The 25909-nt window shown below is 34.2% G+C and overlaps 3 protein-coding genes, 1 long non-coding RNA gene and 1 other non-coding gene across 12 annotated transcripts in view; 4 read left to right on the top strand and 1 right to left on the bottom strand.

Annotated features, from left to right (window-relative positions):
• On the bottom strand, window positions 714-5468 carry LOC18606772 (probable trehalase). The gene is made up of 11 exons (XM_018118582.1): window positions 4766-5468; window positions 4323-4442; window positions 3974-4089; window positions 3731-3831; window positions 3532-3641; window positions 3190-3262; window positions 2940-3107; window positions 2767-2854; window positions 1462-1561; window positions 1084-1297; window positions 714-947 (listed from the first exon to the last, which is right to left on the bottom strand). Exons 1-11 carry the CDS (start codon window positions 5389-5391, stop codon window positions 861-863), a joined length of 1803 nt encoding a protein of 600 aa, XP_017974071.1. The 5' UTR covers window positions 5392-5468; the 3' UTR covers window positions 714-860.
• Window positions 9700-9770, top strand: TRNAG-CCC. The gene has a single exon. It is a non-coding gene; the product is annotated as a tRNA-Gly (tRNA).
• On the top strand, window positions 14545-19912 carry LOC18606766. Of its 8 annotated transcripts, none has more exons than XM_018117209.1 (16): window positions 14545-14740; window positions 14888-15160; window positions 15259-15420; window positions 16223-16273; window positions 16404-16430; window positions 16529-16565; window positions 16723-16842; window positions 17085-17138; window positions 17334-17447; window positions 17547-17582; window positions 18376-18507; window positions 18671-18793; window positions 18912-19004; window positions 19104-19157; window positions 19317-19436; window positions 19584-19912. In XM_018117209.1, the coding sequence occupies exons 2-16, from the start codon at window positions 15032-15034 to the stop codon at window positions 19622-19624; spliced, it is 1293 nt and encodes a 430-aa protein (XP_017972698.1). In that variant the 5' UTR covers window positions 14545-14740; window positions 14888-15031; the 3' UTR covers window positions 19625-19912. The 8 variants fall into 8 exon arrangements, with proteins under 8 accessions (XP_017972698.1, XP_017972700.1, XP_017972695.1 ...); XM_018117211.1 differs by having other exon boundaries at window positions 14546-14740; window positions 18912-18992; XM_018117206.1 differs by having other exon boundaries at window positions 14546-14740; window positions 18891-19004.
• Window positions 21418-25399, top strand: LOC108661208. The gene is made up of 4 exons (XR_001926952.1): window positions 21418-21860; window positions 22012-23022; window positions 23460-23486; window positions 23580-25399. It is a non-coding gene; the product is annotated as an uncharacterized LOC108661208 (long non-coding RNA).
• Window positions 25462-25909, top strand: part of LOC18606765 — a 2494-nt gene continuing 2046 nt past the window's right edge. Inside the window, exon 1 of the mRNA XM_018117217.1 lies at window positions 25462-25854. Coding sequence (XP_017972706.1) covers window positions 25693-25854 — 162 coding nt within the window. The 5' untranslated portion in view covers window positions 25462-25692. The remainder of the gene's footprint in view (window positions 25855-25909) is intronic.

Genomic DNA, 25909 nt, shown 5'->3' with positions numbered 1-25909 from the left:
CAAACCAGTGCCCTCTGTCTAAAAGGGTAAAGTCAGTGCTAGCCTAACTAAGATTACTAAAATACAGAAAAGAAGAAAGTATACAGGCCAAATGGCCTAGAATTGGGAAAAAACTAGGAAAGTAGATCACCACCGGAAAAGGAAAAGCTTGCAAATGTAGGCTGCAACAGGAACTTTGTTTTTTTTTTTTTTTATTCAAATTTTCACGTTTGACAACCCTGGAAATCCCCTCCAGGGAATAAAAACAAATTGAACCAATTGAACAGGAAAGAGGTTCAAGAAAATTCTACCAAGGCGAACGGCAGTACCAGGGGCGGCAGGGCTTGGAGCTCTAAGTGAAGGAGGCTTAGGTTAGAATTTAGAAAGATTTAGACCAGAAAACAATGATATGAAGCCCAGCTACACTACAGTACGAGTTTTTCTTCATCGGATTAGGACGCCGGTTTGGGCCTCTCTGTTGGCTAGACTGACCCAATTGATCCAAAACTTGCTTATCCATCTCATTCTTTCATCTTTAATCTTTGAATATTTATGTTATATTCCTTAACGAGCCAGGAAGATTGGTTACCAACTACTAAGCAGGGGCTCTAGTGCAAAATATGGTCAATAAAAGTCCATCAAATGTTTTCTTCGGCTACTGGCTTTCAAGTTTGAACAGCGAAATCTCAATTTAACTCCTCAACAGCCAAATGAGCAGGATGACACACATCCACTGCAAAGGAACAGGCTTGATCTGATCTTTATTCCAGTACATTATAAAATCACAACAATGGCCAAGAGAATCCTGATGCTTTATAGCATACTTTTGAAACCATGAAATAAATCTGTTATTATTGATGTGCATGAACCCAATTCGTAGCTCAGTTGCAGTCTATCTTTTGGCCTTTAGGCCATCCAAACTCCTCCAAGAATGCCAACACTACTCCATTGGACCAACCGAAACCGGTCTGCATCAAAGCATAGCGAAAACAGACTTGAAAAGTAAGAAAAAGAACTGGGATTCCATTTCTTTATGCAGAAATTTCGTCTGTGCATTGTCAAAATTTCATTCATTACGTTAAAAGACTAACTATGTAGTATTACCTGGGGTATGTATTCACCACCACCACCATATTCACCACACTTTTCCACATCATATTTCTCATGCATTGCCCCTGTCTTCTTGTAGGCAACATAGTTGGTTCTGATCCACCTCTCAGCAATGTCTTTTGCAATTGATCTTGCTTCTGTTGATCCAGATCTTGACAAACCTTCAACTATCATGTGTTGAAGTGGAGCCCAACCATTTGGGAAGTCCCTGTGTGCACAAGTTTTATTTTCTCTTTGTCACATTAATACTATAAAGAAAAAGGAAATGCACAACTCATGCAGTGATCAATAGACTAATTCGCTGAATGACTATCTATCATTTAAAGGAAAAAAAGGGTAATGTCTGTCAAGTTGAGTAAGACATTTACTAACCATTGATTTCCTGAATTTGTCAAAGAGGTTGCAATTCCAGCAGCACATAGCAGGCCTGAACTTTGAAGACTTCTCGTGACCTTTTCTACCAGAGGAGTATCTTCACATATGGACATATCAAAAGATTCTAAGCTTTCTTCCATTTATAAAGGAAAAGATAATTTCTTTATAGATTTTACCGAGTGAATTATAAAAAAGTCAACATATAAGATATATGTTACAAAATAAATTTATAATAGGAGCCCTGGTAACTTTGATCCTTCATGTTGCTTTTACTATACTTACCACTCATTGCTTCCAATGTTACTTGCCCAAGAGCCACATTGAGCTAGTTTGGAAACAGTGAGTTTCTATTAATGATTTATGGTAAACAACAGGGACAAGGGCAGCATACTCACAAATTGCTAATCATTCATTATGAAGTTTTAATGGCTTACAGTCTCTAAACCTGGACATGATACATGATATACCATTCTTGACCACAGACCTACATCTAAATAAACTACAAGTTCTTTGAGTTTGGAAGGACTATTCTTAATTAATCAAGGCTGTAGCTTTCAAGTTTGAAACATAGAACTCCAAGCATAGACACCAACAAAGCATGATCAACCTAGGCTTGAATAGCCAGTCGTTTACTTCAGTATTGTAAATAGTTGATTTTGGCTATTAACTTATTATTTCTTTAAGCATAGAACAACATAAAGCTATAGAGAAAATAATGAGAACAAGTGGAACACTATTTCAATCAGATAGCAGTAAAAGTAACTCAGAACAAATGACTGAGTTCATGGGTTCTTTGGATGTTCTAGAGAATTTGACAAGGCGGCTCAGATATGGAACTGTTACTCATTATATGCAATAATAGGTTTCACTAACAGTTAATCATTATATGCATTAAAACCTATTCTTGAGTAACTCTTTCTTCTGACTCTAAAAATGTAGCTTTTACAATTTGAGAAGAGACTTTCAAAACTAGTACGATATATCTCCAACCCTCACTTCTCAACATCACTCTACCGCTCGCCTGTTCTCTATCTTACTCTACTACTTTGACAATACGGTTACTCTACCATTTGCCTATTCTTTACGTATTCTCAACCATTACTCTTCCATTTATCTATTCTCTTTTGCCTGCTACAACACTCAATATTTCAAGAACAGCTCTTAGCTTCCTCTCCAACACCTCTACCACATCCTTTTACTTGTTTGCAATATTTCCTTTCTCCTTCTCAGAAAAAACCCTACAAACAAACATTTTTTGCACCAAATCTCAAAATAGCCGGTCAGGCTTCAAGAATTACAAACCTGAGTTGAACAAATCAATCCACAAGGGAACAAAGTTTGAAGCAAACACATTTTGATTCTGGTTCTGAGCTTCCCAAGTCTGAGATTCCTGATAGAGCATCAAAATGACAAAATTTTAAAGAATGTTATAACTCTTTAGTATCACCTTACAAGCTATGGCACTTGAATACAACCTCGCATGCAGCATTATTATTGAGCCAATAATCCAGCCATTGTCCCATCTTTTCATTCCAAAAAACAGAGTTGAATGCTTTCTGTCTTGTCTGAGAAGCTCTGAGGAAATCCTCTGCAACAGTATTCTCTCCAACAACTTTTGCGAAGAAGGCAATGTCAACTTCCATCTAGATCAAGAAATGAACAGCTTTTGTCATTAAGTCCATGGAGTACTGATCTCAGGACTTCTTAAGAGAAGTTCTAACATACCCTTAGTATGAATATATTTAAATCAACAGGTAAAATTTTTGTTGTGGCCAAAGTTGTAAATTCAGAAGGATTCCTGGAACAAAGAGAATTCACCATGAGATTTCATTTATTTGATTAGTAAAATCTCAAATATCAAATATGACAGACTGCCCTAGCTAAACCTTGTTATAAGAGGCACAACCAGATGAGCATGATTGTACAAACGCCACAATGTTGGAAAGGCATTAGGGTGGATACATAGAAAATTCCCCAGTGTTGTTCTAACTAACTAGGTTTTTAAACATGCCATCATCAAGTATAATTATATTGTTAGACTGTGTAGTAAGCCATGCAAAGTATTACCTCATCCATCTTGTGCTGAAATCCCATCCAGATTCAGCAGTTGAAGCCAACTCTCGGTAAAATTGCTGTTTCTCACAATCATTCAATAACTTTGAAGCAAATTTTTTATCCTGGCAGATAGAGCAAGTTAAACGAAAATTCTTCCAACGTGCAACATGAAAACATTAGCAAGGTAAGCAAGTTGGAGAGAAGAACACACCATGGTTGATGATTCAGGCCTGGGTTTGTCCCACATTGCATAATACCGATTTAAGGAGTAATTCCCCTGCTCAGCATCACGGATAATCACCTTATGTATTTCTACAACATCATAGAAGGTAAAAGTCAGAAAACTCAAATTAAGAGATTGAAGTAAAGGAGGAAGTTAAAGCAGAACTCTTCTGTTGAGAAAAAGTTGGAACAATCCATATATTGACGTTCAAGTAAAGAGTACTCAGCTTACCTGAGTTCCAAAATTGATATTCTTTAAGCAGTGGTGGGAGAGACTTCCTCACCAATTCCACATCACCAGTCCGATTGTATATTTCATAAACCATTGCACTCAGGAGGGGAGGCTGGCTGCAGAATGTACCTCAAAGCTTGTAAATAGTTGTATGAGCAATTAAGATGATAGGTAATTTACCAATTTGAGTACTAGGTAAATAGTTGTAAAAGTACTAGGTAATTTACCAATTTGAGATCTATAAAACTTCTCAATAGCAGATTTGCAGAGTTAGAAGCAAATTTATACATTTTTTACTACAGATATAAGTTCCCAAAAACAATGCTAAAAAAATAAATGAAACCATTACCTTCGGTTGGTATAATAGGCTCTCGCACCATTAAGAACATGACCATATGTATCTAGCAAGGAAATGAGATTAGTCACGATTGCTTTTGCAGTCTCATACATTTTACTTGCCAGCAGGCCCCTACACAAGCATATTAACATCAATCCCCAATAGTTTGACAATTGTAAGAACCATTAAACTAAGACATCATTTTTTCCTTAATAATATTCCAACATCTGTGAAACCACAAGGGAACAATTGTCCCAAAGACAATTAGACCAGCAATGCTGGCTTTCTTGATCAGCACCTTACCATTAGCCCAAATCGATTCTTCGAGCTCAATTACTGAACTGAATCATATTCCTTTCTCAAATGATCTAAAAAGTAAACTATTGAACCTTCATAACATTAATGCAACAGAAACATTATGATCAAGCTGAAACGTAAGGAAATCAAAAGCTAACCTGATAACCCAGTAAGAATCCCAATAATAAACCTCCCGGAATCGTGAACCAGGAATCACGACAGGCCCTGGCAAAGGAAGCATAGTATGCAATTCAGGATGTTGATGAACCGAGGTCGAAACTTTCCTACTCAAATTCTTCCACAAAGCATGAACCTCCAATGCCCAAGCCCTTACCCCTGGGTTCTCCACCTTGGGCAAAAAGCCATGAGGCTCAGGTACAAAATCCAATGGGTCAGCATAGACAAGATCCTCCCCTGCACCTTTAAAGTACTCTCCTATAAAAGCATCCAAATCCTTAACAGACACTGACCCATTTGCAGTCTTGGGAAGTTTATCGAATGCCTCCACAGTGGTTGAAAGATTAAACTTTAACGATAAATCCACATAGTCTTTAGGATCAAAACTTGATTTCCCATAAGTTTTCAAAGCAGTTTCCTGGACACGTTGAAGGAAACCAAGTAACGGGATTGTGGGAACTACAGGCCCAGAATCTTTACTACATGACAAAGGAGCTCTAACTGAGTTTACGGCAGACATGGGAGTCAGTGACAGTAAAAGAAAGAAAACAGGAACAAGAAAAAGAAACAGTTTTTCACCGTTGGTCTGAGACTGAAAGGAAGCCATGATGGCCAGAATTGTAAACGATTGAATGAGACATGATTATTGACGTTGAATGCAAGAGAAGAAAAGCAAGACAAAAGGATGGTCTTTTCTTCTTTTTTTTTCCTGCAAAACGTTGGCAATGAGAACTTGTGGTTGGCTAAGCTTGTCGTTAAGGACGATAGTCAATGGCTATGAGTATGTGGGCATTGGGCTGGAAGTGCTTGAGATCGACTGAAACTGATGGAGATCGAGGCGAGCCAAGTGGGGGAATGTGATTGGAGACTAGTAAAGTATATCAATAGTGAATAAATCTTTTCCATTAGAACTGAGGGCATGGCAGCGGAGAAATCAAAAGCAAAGGCCAAGTGCAGGAATAAAAGTAGCGTAATACCTACATTTGTTCTAATTTTTAAAAAGAAATTTAAAAATTTTTAATTGTTTCTTAAATTCAATCGAATCTTAACGTGACATGTCACATCTATTTTCAACATTTTTGTGTTTACCTTTGCATGAAATTAAGTTTTTGATTAAAAAAAAGATATTCAGAACTCAATCTTTCACATGGCAACATAGGTACTTGTCCTTGAATTAAGTGTTCAAATATTAAAATTAAAATATCATTTTTTTACTCGAAACTACTAACCTATTCTCGATATATAATAATTTTTAATTTGAAGTTTCAACTTTTGATAAAAAAGTATTTTTGATATTTAAAAAAAAAAATCAATTTTCAACTTTGTAGGGGCAGATGCATCAATAAATGAGAAAGAGACACCTTGATCCAGGAATCGCTTAAAAGAAAATTTAATCAAGTCTTTTAAACGGTATACGAATACTTTAATTACTGTTTTAAATACCAGAACCCGTCCGGTTGAACATGGTAAAATCGTTGCCAGATTTTAGATTTGAATCGCCATTTTAGTCCAATTTTACCTCCAAAAGTCCAAAAAGGAGGCCGAACGTTTGAACAAAACTACTCGGATTCGTAGTTTCTCCTAACCAAAAGCCAAAAAGAACTAAAAAAACAAAGCGAAACCCATCATCTACTCGGATCAGAGAGAGAGAGAGAGAGATGGATGCTCCTCAGAGTGCGTTTAGTTCCACAGATGAAGCTCCATTTGATGGAGCTTTCAGAAATTGGAACGACTTTGCTGCAGCATTATCATACACCTCATCACCGGAGCCCTTCTATAAGAGAATCTTATTCTCATCAAACAATAACTAGAAGAAAACCTGCCCACCACTCTAGACATGGAGACGAGGTAAAAGTTAAAAGTGCCCCTCCCTTAAAACCACACTTCTCTCGGGTCAGGGTTTTGGGTTGGGGCTTGTCTGCCCTTTATACTTCCCTCCGGTGGGGTTGGGCTCTTTAACAGCTTTCTGTGGAACTGTTGGGGGCTACAAGAGCACCCACTAGGCCCAACTAGTGTGTTGGAGGTCCAAAATTCTTATCCAATTGGTGTTGATGAAGACAGTCCGACATATTACCTGAATAACACTAATAGAATATTGTGCAATGAATAGAGTTGAAGACTTTAGACACCAAAAATATGCATTTACTCCAACCGTATGTCAAAACACTCGAGAAAAGGAAGAATATTCATTCCCCACTCTATTCTATACTATGGAAGTGATATGGATGAAGGAAAAGGCAGAGTTGCAGCAAATTTTGGGCATTGAGTTCTGTTATATATACTACAATAATTTATGACCAAGAAGAGGCCATTCACATTTAAAATTTAATACTATGGAAAAGCAATCATAACCCAGAAAGACAAACACCAGCTGAGCTTAGAGTGTACCAGTACCTATACAAGTCTACTGGTCGAGTAAAGAGGAGAAAAGTAATCCTGTATTCAACTGTTTAATTATCTAGAACGTTATGTCCTCCATTAGTCCTTTTGGCAATAATTCCTGGAAAAAGTGCACTATCCAGGTTGGATCAAGGGACACATAACCTGGAAATCCGGTGACAAACCAATATTCAACTACTTAAGTGCCAAAAACCGGGTCCCTGGTTCAATGCAAAAGCAGAGTCAAGTCTTGAGGTCTTAGCTGCTCCTGGTTTCACCAATTATTTACTGACTTCAAAGGAAACTGAAATGAACTCTAATAACTGCTGTAGAAAGAGATAACTAAAGGAGGATACTTATTATATAATCAGATAACACGACATAAAGTGTTGCAGCAAAGGCAAAACCAGAACAGGTTGATGGAAATGTCTCCACAAAAGCAAGCCACTGTTCAGGTGCCAAAGAGTAAGATTTTGAAGGGTAAGAGAGCAAGGTTGTACATAATTCGCCGTTGTGTGTACATGCTGCTTTGTTGGAGGGATCATGGAGACAAAAATCATCGGTAAAGTAAAATATTCATGCTAGATGTTATTTTAGGCATTAGATTGCAACAAAATTGTGGCACTACTAGTAAAAATTTAGAAACCATGGGCTATATAGAGAGGTTCACTTGCTAGAAATGCTAAAGAAGGCAATGCAAAATACACACTCTCTCTCTCCATTTTCTACTTTTTCTTTCTCAGCAAAATAAAGGCTTCTTTATGATGAGCATACTTACCTGCATCTATCTAATCATGACTTGTTAGGTATATTTTCCTTAGAAAGTGAATATAAGATTGTACAGTCTGAAGAAGAGAGTAAGACTAATCCTTTGTGATACCTACATATTTCTTGAGTAAATATTTATTTCAGAGTACAGATATCTGCATTCAAAAAATGAAGATGACTGAGGAAGAAAGACCTAACAGCAAATATAATGACAACATATTAGGTTGAGATCATTAACAAATTGGTACATGCACGAAGCATGGTAAATCTATAACAGGTTCTGTTGTACCTACTGAGTTCCTGAGGCTAATAACAGGTCAGTTTACTGCATTTTTTTGTAATACATAGACATGCAAGCACAAGAAGTGGAATATTAAGCTCCCTTGTCAACCCTGACAAGATTTGAAATGCACTCAAAGTACTGTTCCCTTCGAAGATAGGCAGGACTTATTGCTTTATCTTTGCCTAGTTAGAAATTGTCTTGATTTTCATTTTTCATTTTCCTTTCTTAATAGTGAAAAACAAAAGGAGAGAAAAGGAGAGACCAGTGCCGTTGAAGACATTTTATTGTGTTTGAGAAGCATGAAGTTGAAAGTTAAGACTAATTGCCATGCAAATACAAGCACTGAATCCATATGTTTATAAAGACCCTAAATAGCTCTCTACTGATTACTACCAAAGCACAGCAGCTGAAGCCTACTGCTCCAGGGTCAAGCAATGAGTTCCCTGAAACCAGGCCAAACCAACAATGAGCTCAATCCCAGAGCTGCACACTATAAATCACCGGCAAGCGATTTGGGCAGTTACTGCCACCATATCCTAATGAAACATCCTAAAAAGAAAAGGTAAACTCTCTACAAAAAGAAAAGGTAAACCCTCTATATAGCAAGTGCACCAAAGCTTTCGGAATGATTTTTCAAGCACTGAAGAAACTAATTCCCAGCCCTCATAACATTAATTCATTGTATACGATTCAAAAATTTCCAATTGAATTATCCAAAAATTCTTCAAAAAAAAAAAAGAATTCCAAATTAGTAATGCCTTTAATTGATACAAAATTTGGCAGTTATTACAAAACCTAAAATCAAATTCAAGAAAATAAAGATCCATTTCTTGATTTAGGGCTTTGACTTTTGAGAAAACAAAATAATCAACAAGATTAGAACATTGAATATCCAAAAAGAAAAAGACACAATTAACATTTATTACATAAGCATTCAAATTCAATCAGAAGTATCAGCAAATTCACCACATTTAAAGTTTTCTTTTGTATACAAAAAACCCCCAAATCAAGAGAAACAGAAAATACGTGTAATGGCAAGTACCGAACTTTTAGCGAGAGGGAGACGATATTGAAGAGTAGGTGAGCGGGCGGTCCTTGGCCTCTTCGGGTTTGTCGTCATCATCGGGGTCGGTGGTGGCGAGATTAACGCAAGAGCAGCGCTCCAGAGATGAGAAGAAGGCGGAGACGACGGTGGCGCTGACCCAGCTTGCTACCTCTTCCAGCTTCTCGCGAGAGATCAAGCTCGGGGAGTTGTTTTCGCTGTTATCCATTCTTGTTCTGAAATCGATTTGATTTTCGACAGTGAAAATTGATTTGATCAGGAAGACTTGAAGAGGATTGGAGAGAGGACCTTCGACCCTGATGAAGGACTCAGGGAGGATTAGGGCATTGTCTTGTTTCTTTGTCGGTAATTAATTACGATAATTACGGACCAAAGACATGTGTCATGTTGTAGATAAACATAGTATGTTCGAGGTTAACAAAGCGCATCTGGTGTAGTGGTATCATAGTACCCTCCCACGGTACTGACCGGGGTTCGATTCCCCGGATGCGCAAAACCAATAATATTTTACTATTTTGAAGATAAACGTTAATTTTCTTTTACAAAGCGGCCAATTATGATCGTCTGATAATCATTTTTTCCACCTTATAATCCTAAAAAGAATATAGTGTGTTGGAGGTCGATGTATAGCTAGATGTGTAGCTAATTAATAGTAATCATTTTGCACCCAAGACTGGCTATATATTGTATAGAGTTGGTTCCTACCTCTTGGCCCAATCTATTGGACTACTCAACTGATTCAAGGTGAGAACCGATCAACATCACATCAAGGGAATACGACGACCCAATTACTCGCTTTTACTTGGGCTAAAGAAACATGAAAATTGACTTATTTATAATCAACAAACCAGTCAAACCAGATCTTCAAATGAAAATTTTAGTTTGGAAAACAAATGACAAAATGTTGTCAAAATCTTAGGTAAAGTAAATGCATGTTGCGTGCGCATATGAAACTCGAGTTTCCAACTCCCTCGGATAAGTCTCGAATTGCTGTCGGAGGAGCTGCGCTCGCGTGACGCGGAAAAGCAGGCCTACACGGGCGGTTCTGGCAGATAACGCCCGTTTCTCCGCTCGAGCTATAAGTAACTCTCGACCATTCCGTTTTTTATATTTTCAATCCAAAGAACTTAATCTACATCCAATATAGTTCAACACGTAATATAAAGTATATCTGCAATTAATGATACTTATAACTTTATTGCATTAATTACGTAAAAAAGCTTAATTTACCACATTAATTATTATCTATATGTGTTGATATGATTTTTTAATTGACAAATCATATAATCTTGCTCGCAATAAACTTAAAATTTCAACACCTTGTAATTGGTTAGACCTTTCTGGCTCCAATGGCCGTTGATTGTTGAGAGCCCACGTGTACTCTTGTGACTAGCAAAGCCACTATTAGATCGTACTGCTTTGATTTTTCATCGTAATTTTACTATCATAATAGTGAGGGTAAAATATTTTTATTTTTTAAATTTTGATCAAAATTATATAAAAATTTATTAGTTTTCAAAATAAATATCTTACTTCAAAAAATATTTGTTATTAGACATATAAGTTTAACCGTTAGTCAATTATTAATATTTTCATCAACTTACTAATGTGATAAAGATAAAAAATAATTTTACTCTTAATTAATTTTTAAAATTACTATTATATAATTTTATAATTTTATTTTTTTATTAATTAAAAAAACTCCCAAGAATGGAGCACTGGTGCTCCCTTTCTTTTTTTTTTTAATTTTTAAAAAATATAATGATAATTTTTTTAATTAATAAAAAAACAAAGGATATTTTAGTTTTTTCTTAATCTTTGTTAATAATGATTGCATTTTTTAGGTGAAGTGTCTATTTCGAAAACTAATGGATCCACTTGAAATTTTGATTAAAACTTAAAAAAATTGGAGTATTTTACCCTAATAATAAATAAGAATAAAATTTATTTTTTAAAATTATTTAAGAAAATTTAAATTCATTTTTATTTTTTATTTTTATTGTATTTAATTAAGTTATTGTATTTTTATTTTTAATCAAATAAATGCTTATAATTAATAGTTGATTAATTGTTATTAATCAAAATATTATTTATCAATTTTACATCACGTGATGTTGATATGTAAGGTGAAAAATATCATATGATCATATTATTTTGTCATAACTTTATTTATTCAGTGTCATATAATATAGAATTATAAGTAATATTTTATCAATCAAAAGAATTTATTCGACTCAAAATAAAAATATAAAAATTTATTTGATTTAAAATAAATAATTTTTAAAATTTTTTTAAATAATTTAAAATAGTTTTATATTTTATATTTTAAAAATATAACATGCCTATTAAAGGTGAACAAAATTTGGTCAAAATCGAAATAAGTGAATTAATCGATAAATTCGGTTAATTTGGATAAATCGGTTAAAAATTTGTTTTAATCAGTTTTGTTGATTCAATTTGATTAAAAAATTTTAAAATCAGTTAACCGAATTAACCGACTTTGAAATAACTATATTAAGAGGGTTTTTATTACATGTATGCATGCACACACACACATATATATATATATATATATATATATATGAAGGGTTAGATTTAATCATCGAGAGAGATTTTTTTACATGTATTAACTCACACATTTTTTTTATACTTATATATGAATAAAGGACTTAGATTTAATCATCAAAAAATAAAAATAATAAAATACACTTTATTTAGAGATTAATATTATTGCATATTTATATAAATATAATCATACAAAATTTATTGTAAAATTAATGAAAAATATGTTGATAACTATACCCTAAGCTTTTGTTATTAATATAACTTATTATATTAACTTATTTTTATATAAGTTATTAATCTTTAATACTATATGTAGCATATTTATTAATATACAACATATAGTTTATACTTGTTGTCAATTTTGCACACGTAAATATACATATCACACAAACAATATAAATAGTCAATTCATATTATCGTTCCCACAAGGATTTATTTATAATATGTCAAATAATTTAGCCATAAATCTAAGTCAAAGAAAATAAGTAAAACACAAAAGTAAAAAAAGAAACTAGTTATTGAAGCTTCGCAATCTCCATTCTCTTTCAAATTCTCTTGTTTTCTTATTTTGTTCTTAACTTATCTTTTTTAGAGTAATTGCTTGCTACCTCTCATTTAAAACCTCTTAAAAAGGTCTCTTCATATAAATAAAGAATGATAAAAAGATTTCACATAACATATGAAATTTTTAAAATTTTTTATATTTTTTCTAAATAGTCCCCTTAAAATAATTTTTTATTTAATAATCAATGTAAATAAAAAATAATAAAATGATTTCACATATCTCACTCAACTTTAAATTTTTTTCTTTTAATATATATTATTTTTATTTATTTATTTATTTCATTTTTATTCTATTTGTTCATATGTTCTAAGTTTCTATAAATTTTCTTTCCCAAATTTCTACAAACCATTAACTATATTTTTTTTTTGTTATGTCATATGTGGTATCTACTTTCTACTTGTCGTGTTATTCTTTTTTATATTGTGTAGATTTTATTTTCTATGATTTTAATTTTTAAAAATTAATAAATTTTTATGTAGTTTTCAAATATAAGTTGTAGTGTTATATTGTTATTTAAAATTTCATTAATGTATCATTTTTTTATTAATCCTGATTATGTAAGAGAAAATTAATTTGAGTATATTTTTTTATATGCTTTATGTTTTATATTTAATTGAAATGAAATTATCTTGAATATATAGTTTTAATTAATTTTGATTATATAAGAAGAAATTATTAATTTTATATATCATTTTTAACTATTTACATTTTACACGTTATAGTTTTATATTTAGTTTCATATTTCTATTATCAATTTTTTAATTGTTAGTTGAATTTAACATATTAGTTTTTTAAAATTTTTAATCCTTATTTTTCTATGTTTGGCTCTCCAAATAAAAATTAATTAGCTCTGTCCCTCCTTAAATAGGCTCCAAATAATTTAATTTTCAAAATCTCATCAAATTTTTATTTTTAGAAAGTAGGGTGACGCCACGGTCATAATTTCTTGGCACCACGCTTCATTACAAGCTTTGGTAGAGTTGTGACACTCCTTTGCTGGCGCCACAACACTATGCTCTCAACCATTAGTATGATGCACCCATCTAGTCCAGCATTGCGGCCACAAATTTACAGTGTTGCAGCGGTGGTTCCTTCAACGCCGCAGCCATGAGTGGCTCTTGGTGGCGACCTTCCTCTACATGTTGCCTTGTGCGGAACTATAGCAGTTGAGCATGTTCCAACACTATTTCTCCCTCGATATGATCTGAACTAAATGAAACTATAAACATAAAAGTTTTAGTCATATCTCTTAACTTTTTAATGGGTTAAAAATCATATCAATTGGACTCTTAAAGTAAAAGATATGCTCCAAATACCACATCATATTTAGTCAATGCATACTACTACATTATTTCGACTTAGACAAATATTTTGAAATTTATCCAATTACAACTGAGCAAAGTGATAAATATAAAAGTTGTAGTCTTTCCTCTTAACTTTCTAATGGTTCAAGACTATCCTAATTTAGAGTTTTGTATAAAGAGATATAATCAAAATATCAAAATATATACAAATAAATCCATCATCATACTTACACGAATTTTCATCAAATGAGCTTTCTTCATTAAATTTCTTACAAAAGGAAGAGAAACCAACAATGATTACTTTTAAAGTAATTTAAAATAAAAATAATATAAAATAAAATTAAAATAATTTAAATTAACTACTCAACATGTAATCAAATTTAAACTAAAAAAATACCTAAAATGCTAAAACCTGAACCTAAAATCTTAAAGATTTAATTACTTAAGCTTTCAAAATGTGTCAAAATAACTCTGTATAATAGAATTATGAATACTATATAAACTATAGTTGTGATTAATTTAATATCAATAAATTTATTAAATAAATAAAAAATTAAAATTAGAATTGATAAAAAAATTCTGTTAAATTAGTTAAAATAGATTAAACAGATTAAAGTCAGATAATTTAAAATTGGTTAAAATACTTAAATTGATTCGTTTCAATTAATGTTTTAAAGAAAATCGATTAAATTAATTAATAATATTTTTTAACCAAATTAACCGAATGCTCCGCCTATTGCCAATGACGATTTTCGATGGCCAATCTATCGCATTAGTGTTCGCGCGAGCAGTTGTATCGTGAGTTACAAGTCAATACTTCTTTAGCAAGGCCAATGAATCGCGCGCCCTGGTCAACCTCTGGTCTATATAACGACCTCGTTATCCATTTGTTTTCATATCATCATCAGTTCAATTGCCACAACACCGGAGAAAGAAGAGATCAAGAGAACGAAGAGTGGTCCAGTTTTACCGACAAGCCATTACAAGATTCAAGCTTTTTCGATTTTCGTCCCTCCACCGTTTTCGAAGGTTCATCATATATTCAGATCTCCCCTTTGTTCATTATTTATTGTTTTGTTCTTAAATTTATAGGCGTTGAATCGATACCCATTGACTGGATTCCCGATTTTGCTTTTGATCCATTCCAGCCGTCAACAAATCGTTATCGTTTTGCAGGGTTAATACCCAACGATACAAAATTTGGGCCAAGCAGAGATGCGGCTAAAGTTTCAAAAGCAAGACGACGACTTCGTAAATCTGAAGAACAAAGAGAAGTTGAGAAGGAAATAACGATTGCTGAAGGTCGGTGTCCACGAAAATATGGTGGATCCTTCTACTGCTGCTGAGGCAGCAGAGACTAAGGCTACCAAGGAACGCAAACCTGAAAAAACTCGAGCTCAAAAGGATGCACATAATGCCAGTTGCCGAACGTATCGACTGAAAACTAAGGTAGAGCAATTAATCTCTATCCATCAAATATCTTTTGTCCCAGACTTATAGCTTTTAATTAATCTTTGCTTGCCATGCTTGCTGTTTTTTAAATACAGAGGAGGCGTGAGGATCTTGAAGCGATGGTGCCAGAGTTGCAAGCTGAAAACAAGAGGATGAGAGCTGAAAACAAGAGGATGAGAGCTGAAATCAAGAGGTTGAAAGCGAAGCAAGGTATTGAAATTGAAAGCCAGGAACTAAGGAGAGCTCTTGAGATAGGGGTACCACTCTGCCATTTCTCTCATTCTTTCTTTCCTTTATTTTTTTTCAAGTTCCTATCTTTTTATTGCGTATAAAATCAACATTTTATTATTTTGTTTTAAATTAAATAAATCTTTATAATAAATGATTGACTAATTGTTATTTGTTAAAATTTCACATATTATTTTATATCGCTTGGTGCTAATATGATAAATCATAATGGTGGTCACATGGTATTTTCAGCATCTACCTCAACACCACATCAACACTATCTAAACTTAAAAATGACAATTGATATTTATAAGTATTTATTTGATTTAAAATAAAAATTTAAAAATTTAATTGAACGTAATAAAAGAATAAAAATTTATTTAAATTTTTATAAATAATTTAAAAACTTTTTAAAACATTATACCAATTAAGTCAGAATATTTACTTAGCTAAACAATCTAACTTAATTTGAATGACATGCTTAGTAGTTCTATGAAGTTATATAGTAAACTAGTTGTTCAAAAAATATACTTTTTACGCTTTAAGTATAATTGTGATTAATATAATTTTCTTAGTCTGCTAAGCATAATTGATCATTTTTGAACTACTAGCTAGTTTTGGTTTAGCTTAGTATGTAATAACCATGATTGAAATAATGTTGAATATATGCCCATTATTATTATAATATGATTTTTGAAACATGGTCTAGGCCTTGAAGTCTCCTAGGGACTTTCTATATCTTTTTATGAGAAAAATCAATAGGAAGAGTTGTGCTATTCCTAAGCCTGACAATACGGCAATACCCGTTTTTAATTTATTTGTGTTATCCAGGGGGCAATTGTGGAACTGCTGGAGCAAATTCCCAGTGCATGGAAAGTCGACGTACGGAAATCTATCATTGTTAAACTAATAATGTTTAATTTAAGGATAAGTGCATATATGAGTTTAAACTAAAAAATCTTAACCTTTTTCCAGTTTTACTGCTCATTAATTCATTTCTCTTGAATTGCAGGGGAAAAACTTTACTTCTTTTGACGAGGTATGCGGAATTTCATTGATGAAATAAAGTCCCATGCTTACCTATGAACATGTTGTACGATCTTCCGTGGAGTATTGAACTTATTTCTCTTTTTGCAGGCGCAAACTTGGTTTCTGTCGCAGACCTATGATCAAGGTTCAGGAACTTAATTCTGAAGCTCTTTTACAGGATGCTAATGAATTAATTTTACTACCTTCTATGGCTGATTTTATCAGCATATGGACTTGAATTAGTAATTATCTCCATCCCTTGATCAAATTGCTTGGTATTCTATTAAATGAACTGTTTGCAGGCCCGAACGACACCAACAACAACACAACCGCTTCTGCTGTTGCTGGCCCCTCGTGTGTTGCAAATCATGGCTTGCCAAACAACCCAGATAATAATCCTTCCAGTCATGACCCTGCTGCCGGTAATAAAGCAGGTTTTTTACATTCATAGTAATTGGTTTATCTTGTTTAATTCTTATTCTTCCCTCAAATTGGCAAAGAAATTTACATGTTCCTTGCGGTACTAAAAATTTGCTTTTATGATAGTTAAGATAGCTTCCTAAATTTAGTCGTCCAGATTACTTTCTTGTTAATTTAGGATTTCCAACTGCTTTTGTTGTTGCCTCCATTGTTGCATATCCTGAGTTGGCCTCTGCGTTTGCAGCGCTAGATAATCCTTCTACCAGTGATCTGTTCACTGATCATTACCTTGCTGCCGGTAATTAATCAATCAAGTCTTTACGTTCCATCATATTGTTTCATCTTGTTTACACCTTATTCTTCCCTCAAATTTGCCTTTTGTATTACGTAATTTTAACTCTTAACTACAGTGTCTTCTTATGTATAGCTTCCTAAATTTACTCATCCTTATTATTTTCTTGTAATAGTATAGAATTCCCAACTTCATCTGCAGCTGGCTCCTCCCTTATTGCAGGTCATGAGTCTCCTGTCATGTTTGATGCCCCAAATTATCATGACACCATCAACAATCTTTCCACTCACGACCCTGCTGCCGATAATGAATCAGGTTCTTACATTCATCATATTGGATCATGTTTCTCTTGAATATCTTCTTATATGTAGCTTCCTAAATTTACTCATCCTGATTATTTTCTTATTAATTCAGGATTTTCGACTCCCTCTGCTGCTGGCCCCTCCTCAGGTGCATATCACTTTGATTTTGATAATTACAATCTTTTCACCGATTATTACCTTGCTGGTAATAAGTCAAGTCTTTACGTTCATCATATTATTTCATCGTGTTTACATCTTGTTCTTCCCTCAAATTGGCAAACAATTTACATGTTTCTTGTAATACTAGTGACGTAGAACGTCCAGCAAATAATATCTTAAAGCAAGTTGAGTGTCAGAAACTAAAATAAAAACTCAAAAGTCATAAATGGACATATTCATAATTTTAATATTTTTCTTATTTAGTTAGAGTCTTACATAGGAATTATAGATATAATAGAATTTCTTTTTTATTTAATTTACTTGTATTAGGACTCTAGAATAGTTATGTTTTAATTAGGAATAAAATATTTATTTTATTTAAATCTTTTGTTAACTATTCTAGTTGTACTAAACAACCGGATGTAGAGTTTTGTTAGGACTTGAGCCTATAATATTATAAATAGGACCCTTAGGCTTAGTTTTTGAATCATCGAATAATATTACTAAGTTCTTCTCTCAAGCTTGAGTTTAAAGTTTTAATATTTGAATCTTGGTTATTAACCTTAAAGGCATAGTCAGGAGCTAGCCTTCATTTCCACGCTAACTCGCTGCGTCATACAGGATGCTAATGAATTAATTAGTTGTGTCAGGAGCCACTGGGATAGATAATTTTACTACCTTCTATGGCTGATTTTATCAGCAAATGGACTTTAATTAGAGGTTATCTCCACCCCTTGATCAAATTGCTTGGTATTCTACTAAATGGACTTAACTGTCTGCAGGCACGAACGGCACCAACATAACTGCCTTTGCTGCTTCTGGCCCCTCGTTTCCAAATCATGGCTTGCCAAACAATGCCCCAGATAATAACTCTTTTAGTCATGACCCTGCTCCTGCTGCCGGTAATAAAGCAGGTTTTTTACATTCATCGTAATTGGTTTTATCTTGTTTTCTTCTTATTCTTCCCTTAAATTGGCAATGAAGTTTACATGTTCCTTGCAATACTAAATTGGCTTTTGTGATAGTTAAGATAGCTTCCTAAATTTAGTCGTCCTGATTACTTTCTTGTTAATATAGGATCTCCAACTGCTTCTGCTCTTGGCTCTCTCATTGCTGCATTCCCTGGGTTGAACTATATGTTTGATGATCGAGATGATCATGGTATCACTTATCTTTTCACTGATCATGCCCTTGCTGCCGGTAATCAATCAAGTCTTTACGTTATGTATAGCTTTCTAAATTTACTCATCCTGATTATTTTCTTGTAATAATATAGAATTTCCAACTTCATCTGCAGCTGGCTCCTCCTTTATTGCAGGTCATGAGTCTCCTGTCATGTTTGATGCCCCAAATAATCATGACACCATCAACAATCGTTCCACTTATGACCCTGCTGCCGGTAATGAATCAGGTTTTTACATCCATCATATTGGATCATGTTTCTCTTGAATATCTTCTTATATGTAGCTTCTTAAATTTGGCCATCTTGATTGTTTTCTTGTTAATTTAGGATTTCCAAGTGCTTCTGCTGCTGGCTCCTCCTCTTATGATAGCGGTGGTCCAGGTTTGTACATTAATCATATTGGTGAATCTTGTTTATTTCTTGATCTTCCCTCAAATTCATGTTTCTCGTGATACTAGAAATTTGCTTTTAACTACACTTTCTTCTTTTATATACAGCTTTCTAAATCTACTCATCCTGATTATTTTCTTGTTAATTTAGGGTTGTCAACTGCTTTTGCTGCTGGCTCCTCCTCTGCTGCAAATCATAACTTGCATGCCAGCAAATCTTATGATATCAGTGGTCTTTTCACTCATGACCCTGCCGCCGATAACAAAGCAGGTTTGTACATTCATCATATTGGTTAATCTTGTTTATTTCCTGTTCTTCCCTTTGTGATACTAGAAATTTGCTTTTAACTACACTTTCTTTTTTTAATATTTAGCTCTCTAAATTTACTCATCCTGATTATTTTTTTGTTAATTTAAGATTTCCGTTCTGAGAAAATCCCATCTTCAAAGGCGGTTTAGAGATGTTGTCTATAAGCTCCTCACCTCCTCAAGCAGATATGCGCAACTCTTCTACGTGAAAAGTCATATGTTATCGATCAATGCTGAATTGATTGTGCGTGCCAACGAGTTAAAGAGTCATCTATATAGTCGCAGAGTGCTTTTTATGTGTATTTCTAGATGTATTGGACCTTTCCCAGTGTTCCTGTTGCTGGTTTGTATGTTGAACTTGTGTTTTTCTGAAGTTTATGTTGTAAGAATTTATACGGTGTTTGCTAAATAAATGGGAGGTGGATTTAAATGAGTCAATAGCAATTATAGCGTTGGTACTATTAAGACAACTTTGTCCAAATGACTGACAGACTCACCACTAAAGCATAAACGCGGGACACAGTGTAGAAACTGTTCTGTGGTCTCTACGGTGGCTCACACCTGTCTTCCTCTAGAACATAGGGAAAAACTTTTTCAAAATTCAGACACCCTAACACAGTGTTATCTAATTCGTAAATCATCGATCTTCACCTCAACTTTTTAAGTGGGAGGGATGCACGAGCTTTGCTGCTCATATTATGTCCCTTAAAATTCCTGAACGAGGGATTTTAGTTCAAGAAATTTCTACATTGCAGCCTTACTCCTCGGGCATGGGTATAAATGTTTGGACACAAGTAATCAGTTGCCATTAGAGACCATTACACTCTAATCCCGTCTTCTTTTCTTAATTTAAATTATTTTGGTTTTTAAAAATAATTAATACATACAAAAGCCCCTAACTTTCTCTTTATTTTCACAAAAGACATCAAATATTTTGGTAACAAGTTAGAGTCTACTAATTCTCTTTTCTTAGTTTTTTACAACTAAAATTTTGTCGTGTTGGAAAATCACGTACAAATATCTTCAAAAGGTCAAGAAAAATAGAATTTAGAAAGCATAAAATATGCATTTATTAATTGAATTCCCTGGGACATTTAATGTAGCATAAATAAAAATTTTACTAACATTATAAATGTGATATGGATAATTATGATACATCATTCCACATCAAATGTGAATATAACTATTGATTTAACTCTTGTATAAGTCTTAATAATTAATTTATCCATATTATTCCAAAAATTAAATTTAATAATATATAGGACTCTCAGATTTTTGTAATTAATAAAAATGTTAAAATGTTTGATAATTCTACTATCATAAAAAATTGGTTGAAGTATGAATTTTTAATCCCTTTACTATTTCAATTGAATGGTTCTAATGCTTCTATATCACATATTTTCATTAAAAGCTTATTAAGAATAATTAAAAATTTTGCCATGAACTTGGATGATATAGTATTTTGATGATGATGTGAAATATTAATTTGGAATTTTCTTTCTCAAGGGACATGCATTAAGAAAACTTGATTTTAATTAAAAAATAAAAATTGTTAATTAAAATTAATTATTATTTATGAAAAAATAAAAACAAAGCAAAAAAAAAAAAGAAATGGAAGGGAGAGAGAAAAATTAGAAATGAAGGAAAAGAGTATCTGAATATTGAGATAAAGAGATTAAAATCATATTATCATGAGATAATAAATAGATCAAATTTAAAATTTCCAAAAATTTATTATTGAGTATTTATTAGTACATTTTTATGTACTACGTAATTTGAAAAGTAATAAGTTGTCTGCATACTGTGATAACCACCAGGCCGCCACCACGTGGCTACTGCCAGTAAAAGTCAACAAAATCTAAATAAAATAATTTGGATAAAATAAAAGAAATAAAAGGAAAGTCAATGCTATATGGTCTTTGGAATCTCAATAAAAGAGAAGCGAAAAAGGCTCGCGTCACCCAAAACTGATCTGATTATTTTAACGTCGGTGCTCGAACTGTCCCATATGTTTTTGCTGTATAAAAGTGGACAGCCGATATATCTGTATCTGATCATTAGAGTTTTAAGGGCAGCGCTTGCTGGAGAACATATAATTTGTAAGTATCAATTATGGTTAACTCTCTGTTGCTTTAAAGTGTAGTAGATGAGTTTGGTACATAGAATCAACAAGTCGACATATATTCAATCAAGAAAAGACGGTGAGAAAACATAGAGGATTGTTTTGGGCCAACCCAAAACCATGGAGGATTCTAGTGCCTTTGCTGCTTTCCCGGCAGACGATTCAGAGCGAACACCAGATCACAGAGGCTGTAAACGTCCACTAACTGAAGCTCAGAGAAAAGCAAGAAATGAGCGTGATAGAAAACGCCGGCAAGAACATAGGGTACAGAAAATACATATATATATATATATATATATATATATATATATATATATATATATATTACTTATTACTTATTATTATTATTATTNAGGATTTATAATTTATATGTTGAATTAGAGACTAATGCTTTACAATTAATTTGTAAATGAAGGTGGAGTACGAGAGACTTCAGAATGTGGAGTCCCAGTACGACGACTTGAAGACCCAACTCGGGATCCAGACAAACACTATTTAGCGAATTAGAGGAGGAGAACCAAAGGCTGAAGAATAGGGAGTCACATCTTAATAAAAGAACAGAGGAACTCGAGAATGCTCTTCTTGAAAGGGCAGCACCTGTAAGACGACATAACCAAGAAAAATTTTTTGCTTAATTTTACCAGTATAATCTAATCTTTGATTAAACTTTACTTTGTTTTAATTTGTCAATGAAGGATCTACTCCTCCACGGGAATCAATTACGACCAATGGTTCTAATAGGTGGAGAGATTAACCAAATGGTATGGACACGGGCACATCTTCCGCTGATGCCAGATTTATGTATCAGCGCTGCGGTCCAAACCCAAGTAATTGCAGCAAGACCAGCGGAGGGTGTCATTGACAAGAAAACAATAACCAATCAGTTCACGATGAATGTCCCGTTCCTGTATGTGGCATCCAAAACGGAGGAAGTGACTTGCATCGGGCGAGGGGCAATTGCTCAGCGAGTCCCGAGGGGGGTTTGGTCCAGTACTTGTTCGAGTGGATCCCTCACCAGACCAACCAGAAATCTTCGGAGAATTTGGGATGGTCTCCAGTAAATGTTGGCTGGATTCAGAATTTGGCTCCATCCGGCCACACGGGTTCATCATGTGGTGCTCAAGCCAAGTTTCCAATAAAATTTCTGCTCTGGAATTCCGTAGGGACTCTGGATACCTATGGTCAGAGGATTGTGATGGATCTTATCAACCGTTTCCGACCCGCCGTTTTGGTCATTGCTGAGACCAAGTTTACCTCGTGCCAGAGAGGAAGAAATCAAGGACACGTTTCATTTTGATGCTCAGCGTGTTCCGCCTAACTTGGAATTTGTGGGAGGGATGTGAGCATGTGGCTGTTGTGGCGCTCTGATGTGGTGGAGGTTGAAGTTCTTTTCTTCACAGAGCAAGAAATCCATGCTCGCATTAACGTAAGTTGATATATATTTAAAGGATTATTGTTTTAAGAATAGGTTCTATTTAAGTTAAACTGCCCAACGCTAACAGATATACATTTTCCTACTGTTTATGTGTTTCAGAAATTACAAACAAATCAAAATCTTTTCTCACAGGAAATTTTTAGGGTATGCAAAAATTAATATTATTGTAAATCTTGTTATTTTTTGTCAAAAAATATTAAATTTAATGTCAAACTATAAGTTATAGCCTATTGTCATGAATCTTTCATTAATAAGAGATGAAATGTGTCTTGAATTGAAAATATAGACTCGTCACCAGGAGGAGTTCATCTTTCTAGATTTTGTTTTGAATTTTCTTCACCTATCCTTTTCGGTTGTAATGTCTCATCTTAATCTTGTTCTGCCTGCATTCACCTTGCTGATTTATTCATTTTCTCTTGAATTTGCAGGGGAGTCACTTTAAGAGTATCGAAGAGGTATAATCATTGTATTTGCACTAACTTAAGTATTGATCTTCTTTATTCCAGAATCGTGAAATCCTTTATTCTTTTTCCCATTTATATTTTCAGGCTCAGTCATGGCTTCTAGCATCACCAACTCATAGTGAAGATGCAGCAAATAATGCGCATATTACTCAAGGTCCAAGGAGTTCTCTAGGTGGTAGATTGTATACCGATGAGCTTGTGCACGATTTTACAAAGTAACTTGATGCCAAAGACAAGAGCCAAGATGATTTTTCAGACTTCAGAGGCTTAATGGAGGAAGTGGTAAAAAGTGGGACGGTCACTTTACCTCCTTCTCTGGCTCTTATTGATAAGAAGATCGAGAAGAAGTATGGTGAGATTGCTGCAGAGAGCAAACAAAGCAGCTTCACAGCTATGCCTAGCCGTGTTCTGTTGTGTGCGGAAATCAAAGAGAAGGATGAGCTGCAACTTGAGAGTATCGACTAGAAAAAGATGTTGTTATGGAGGGATGCAATCAATAGTGCTCTGTATGGTTTAAAATAGGCTCCTAGAGCTTGGTATGCTCGGATAGACAATTTTCTTACTTCAGAGGGGTATCACAGGAGTGCAAACGAGCCTACTTTGCATGTTTACAGTCTTACTGACTCAGTCAAAGTAATACTTTCTTTATATGTTGATGATCTGTTGCTTATTGGGACAGATGAGTCAACTTCAATGAATTGCAAAGAGAAGCTGAAGAAAGAATTTGAGATGTCTGATCTGGGAGAAATGCACTACTTTCTGGGGTTGCAATTTATACAGTGCCCTGATTATATTTATATGCACCAAGGCAAGTATGCTTCAGAATTATTGAAGAAGTTCCATATGGAAAACTGTAAAGTAGTGGAAACTTCTTTGGCAACAAACTACAAGTTGAGCAAAGATGATGAGGCTCCAGATGCTATAGGCAATGCTTACAGAAGCTTGATTTGTAGTTTACTGTACTCAACTGCCTCAAGACCAGATATCATGTTCTCTGTAAGCTTATTATGTCGATTTATGCAGAAGCCATCACAGTTGCTGAAAGGTACTCAGATATGTTAGGGGAACAGTTGATTATGGATTGAAGTTTGAAAAAGCAGATGGCAGAGAGCTTGTTGTTCACTGTGATAGCGACTGGGCTGGAAGTGTAGATGACTCCAGGAGCACTGGAGGTTACTGTTTTTCTTTTGGTAGTGCTGTCTTCTCCTGGAATTTCAAGAAGCAGGAAGTTGTTGCTCAATCTTCAGCAGAGGCTGAATATATTGCAGCAGCAGCAGCTGCAAATCAAGCAATTTGGCTCAGGAAAATAGTGTGTGATTTGGGATTCAAATAGGAAAAGGGAACTACACTGTTCATTGATAATCAATAAGCAATTTCGATAGCCAGAAATATAGTGAATCATTGGAGAACCAAGCACATCAAGGTGAAGTTTCATTCAATTTGAGAAGCTGCAAAGGATGATGAGATACAGGTTAAACATTGTGGAACTGATGTTCAGCTTGTGGACATATTTACTAAGAATTTGAGCAAAGAATGGTTTCTGTGGCTAAGAGAAAAACTCGGAGTCTGCAAAACAAAACCCAAGGGGGTGTGTTGAAGTATTGGGTTTTGTTTCTGGAAAGAACAAGCTTCACTGGTTTGGCAATGGTGATTCCCGGGAAATTCAAATCAGTGAAGAAGAAGAAGAGCACATGACTTGCATGTGACTCATTCAAACGTTATGTCGCTTAGCTTACTTTCATTGTCGTTTTCAGCACTTTTGTTTATCTTCTTTAAGTTGGCAAAACTATGCCGTTTCAAGTAGTTATTTTCCTTCGTTTTAGTAAGCTGTCAGAAAAAAATATTTTAGAGTCTCCAATGCAAAATATTCCTCCGTTGTTGTTTGCTGTGGCCAGGTGGCCTTTTCTTGTTGGCTGTCCATTTTCTCTCTCACCTCCCTTAACCGTGCATATATACGAGGGTTTTATGTCTTAATCAAACGTGTGAGTTTGATGTCGTTTTGGTGACTAACAATGTTTTCTCTCACCTCTCACCCCATTTCTATCTTCTTCTTTCTTTGTACTTGTTCATCTGTCTTTTCCTGAAAATCTCCATTATTCGACAACCATAAGAAGGACGACAACTCCGTAAATCTGAGATCAAAGAGAAGGTGAGAAGGATATATATAGTGATTGTTGAAGGTCGGTGTCTACGAAAAATGGTGGCTTCTTCTGGTGCTGCTAAATCAGCGAAGACCAACAATCGCAAACAAACGGGTAGCATAGCAAAAAGAACTTATTTTAAAAAAAGAGCAAACGAAGCTCCAGCTAAGGGAAGGGCGAAACAGGTGGTGGGCGAAAGATCCCGGGCAAACGAAGAGGTATATTATATATATATATATATATATATATATATATATATATATATATAATAAA

Source organism: Theobroma cacao, chromosome 3, assembly GCF_000208745.1.
Source record: "Theobroma cacao cultivar B97-61/B2 chromosome 3, Criollo_cocoa_genome_V2, whole genome shotgun sequence".
Taxonomy (NCBI): domain Eukaryota; kingdom Viridiplantae; phylum Streptophyta; class Magnoliopsida; order Malvales; family Malvaceae; genus Theobroma; species Theobroma cacao.
This window is presented reverse-complemented; position numbering and strand designations above follow the sequence as displayed.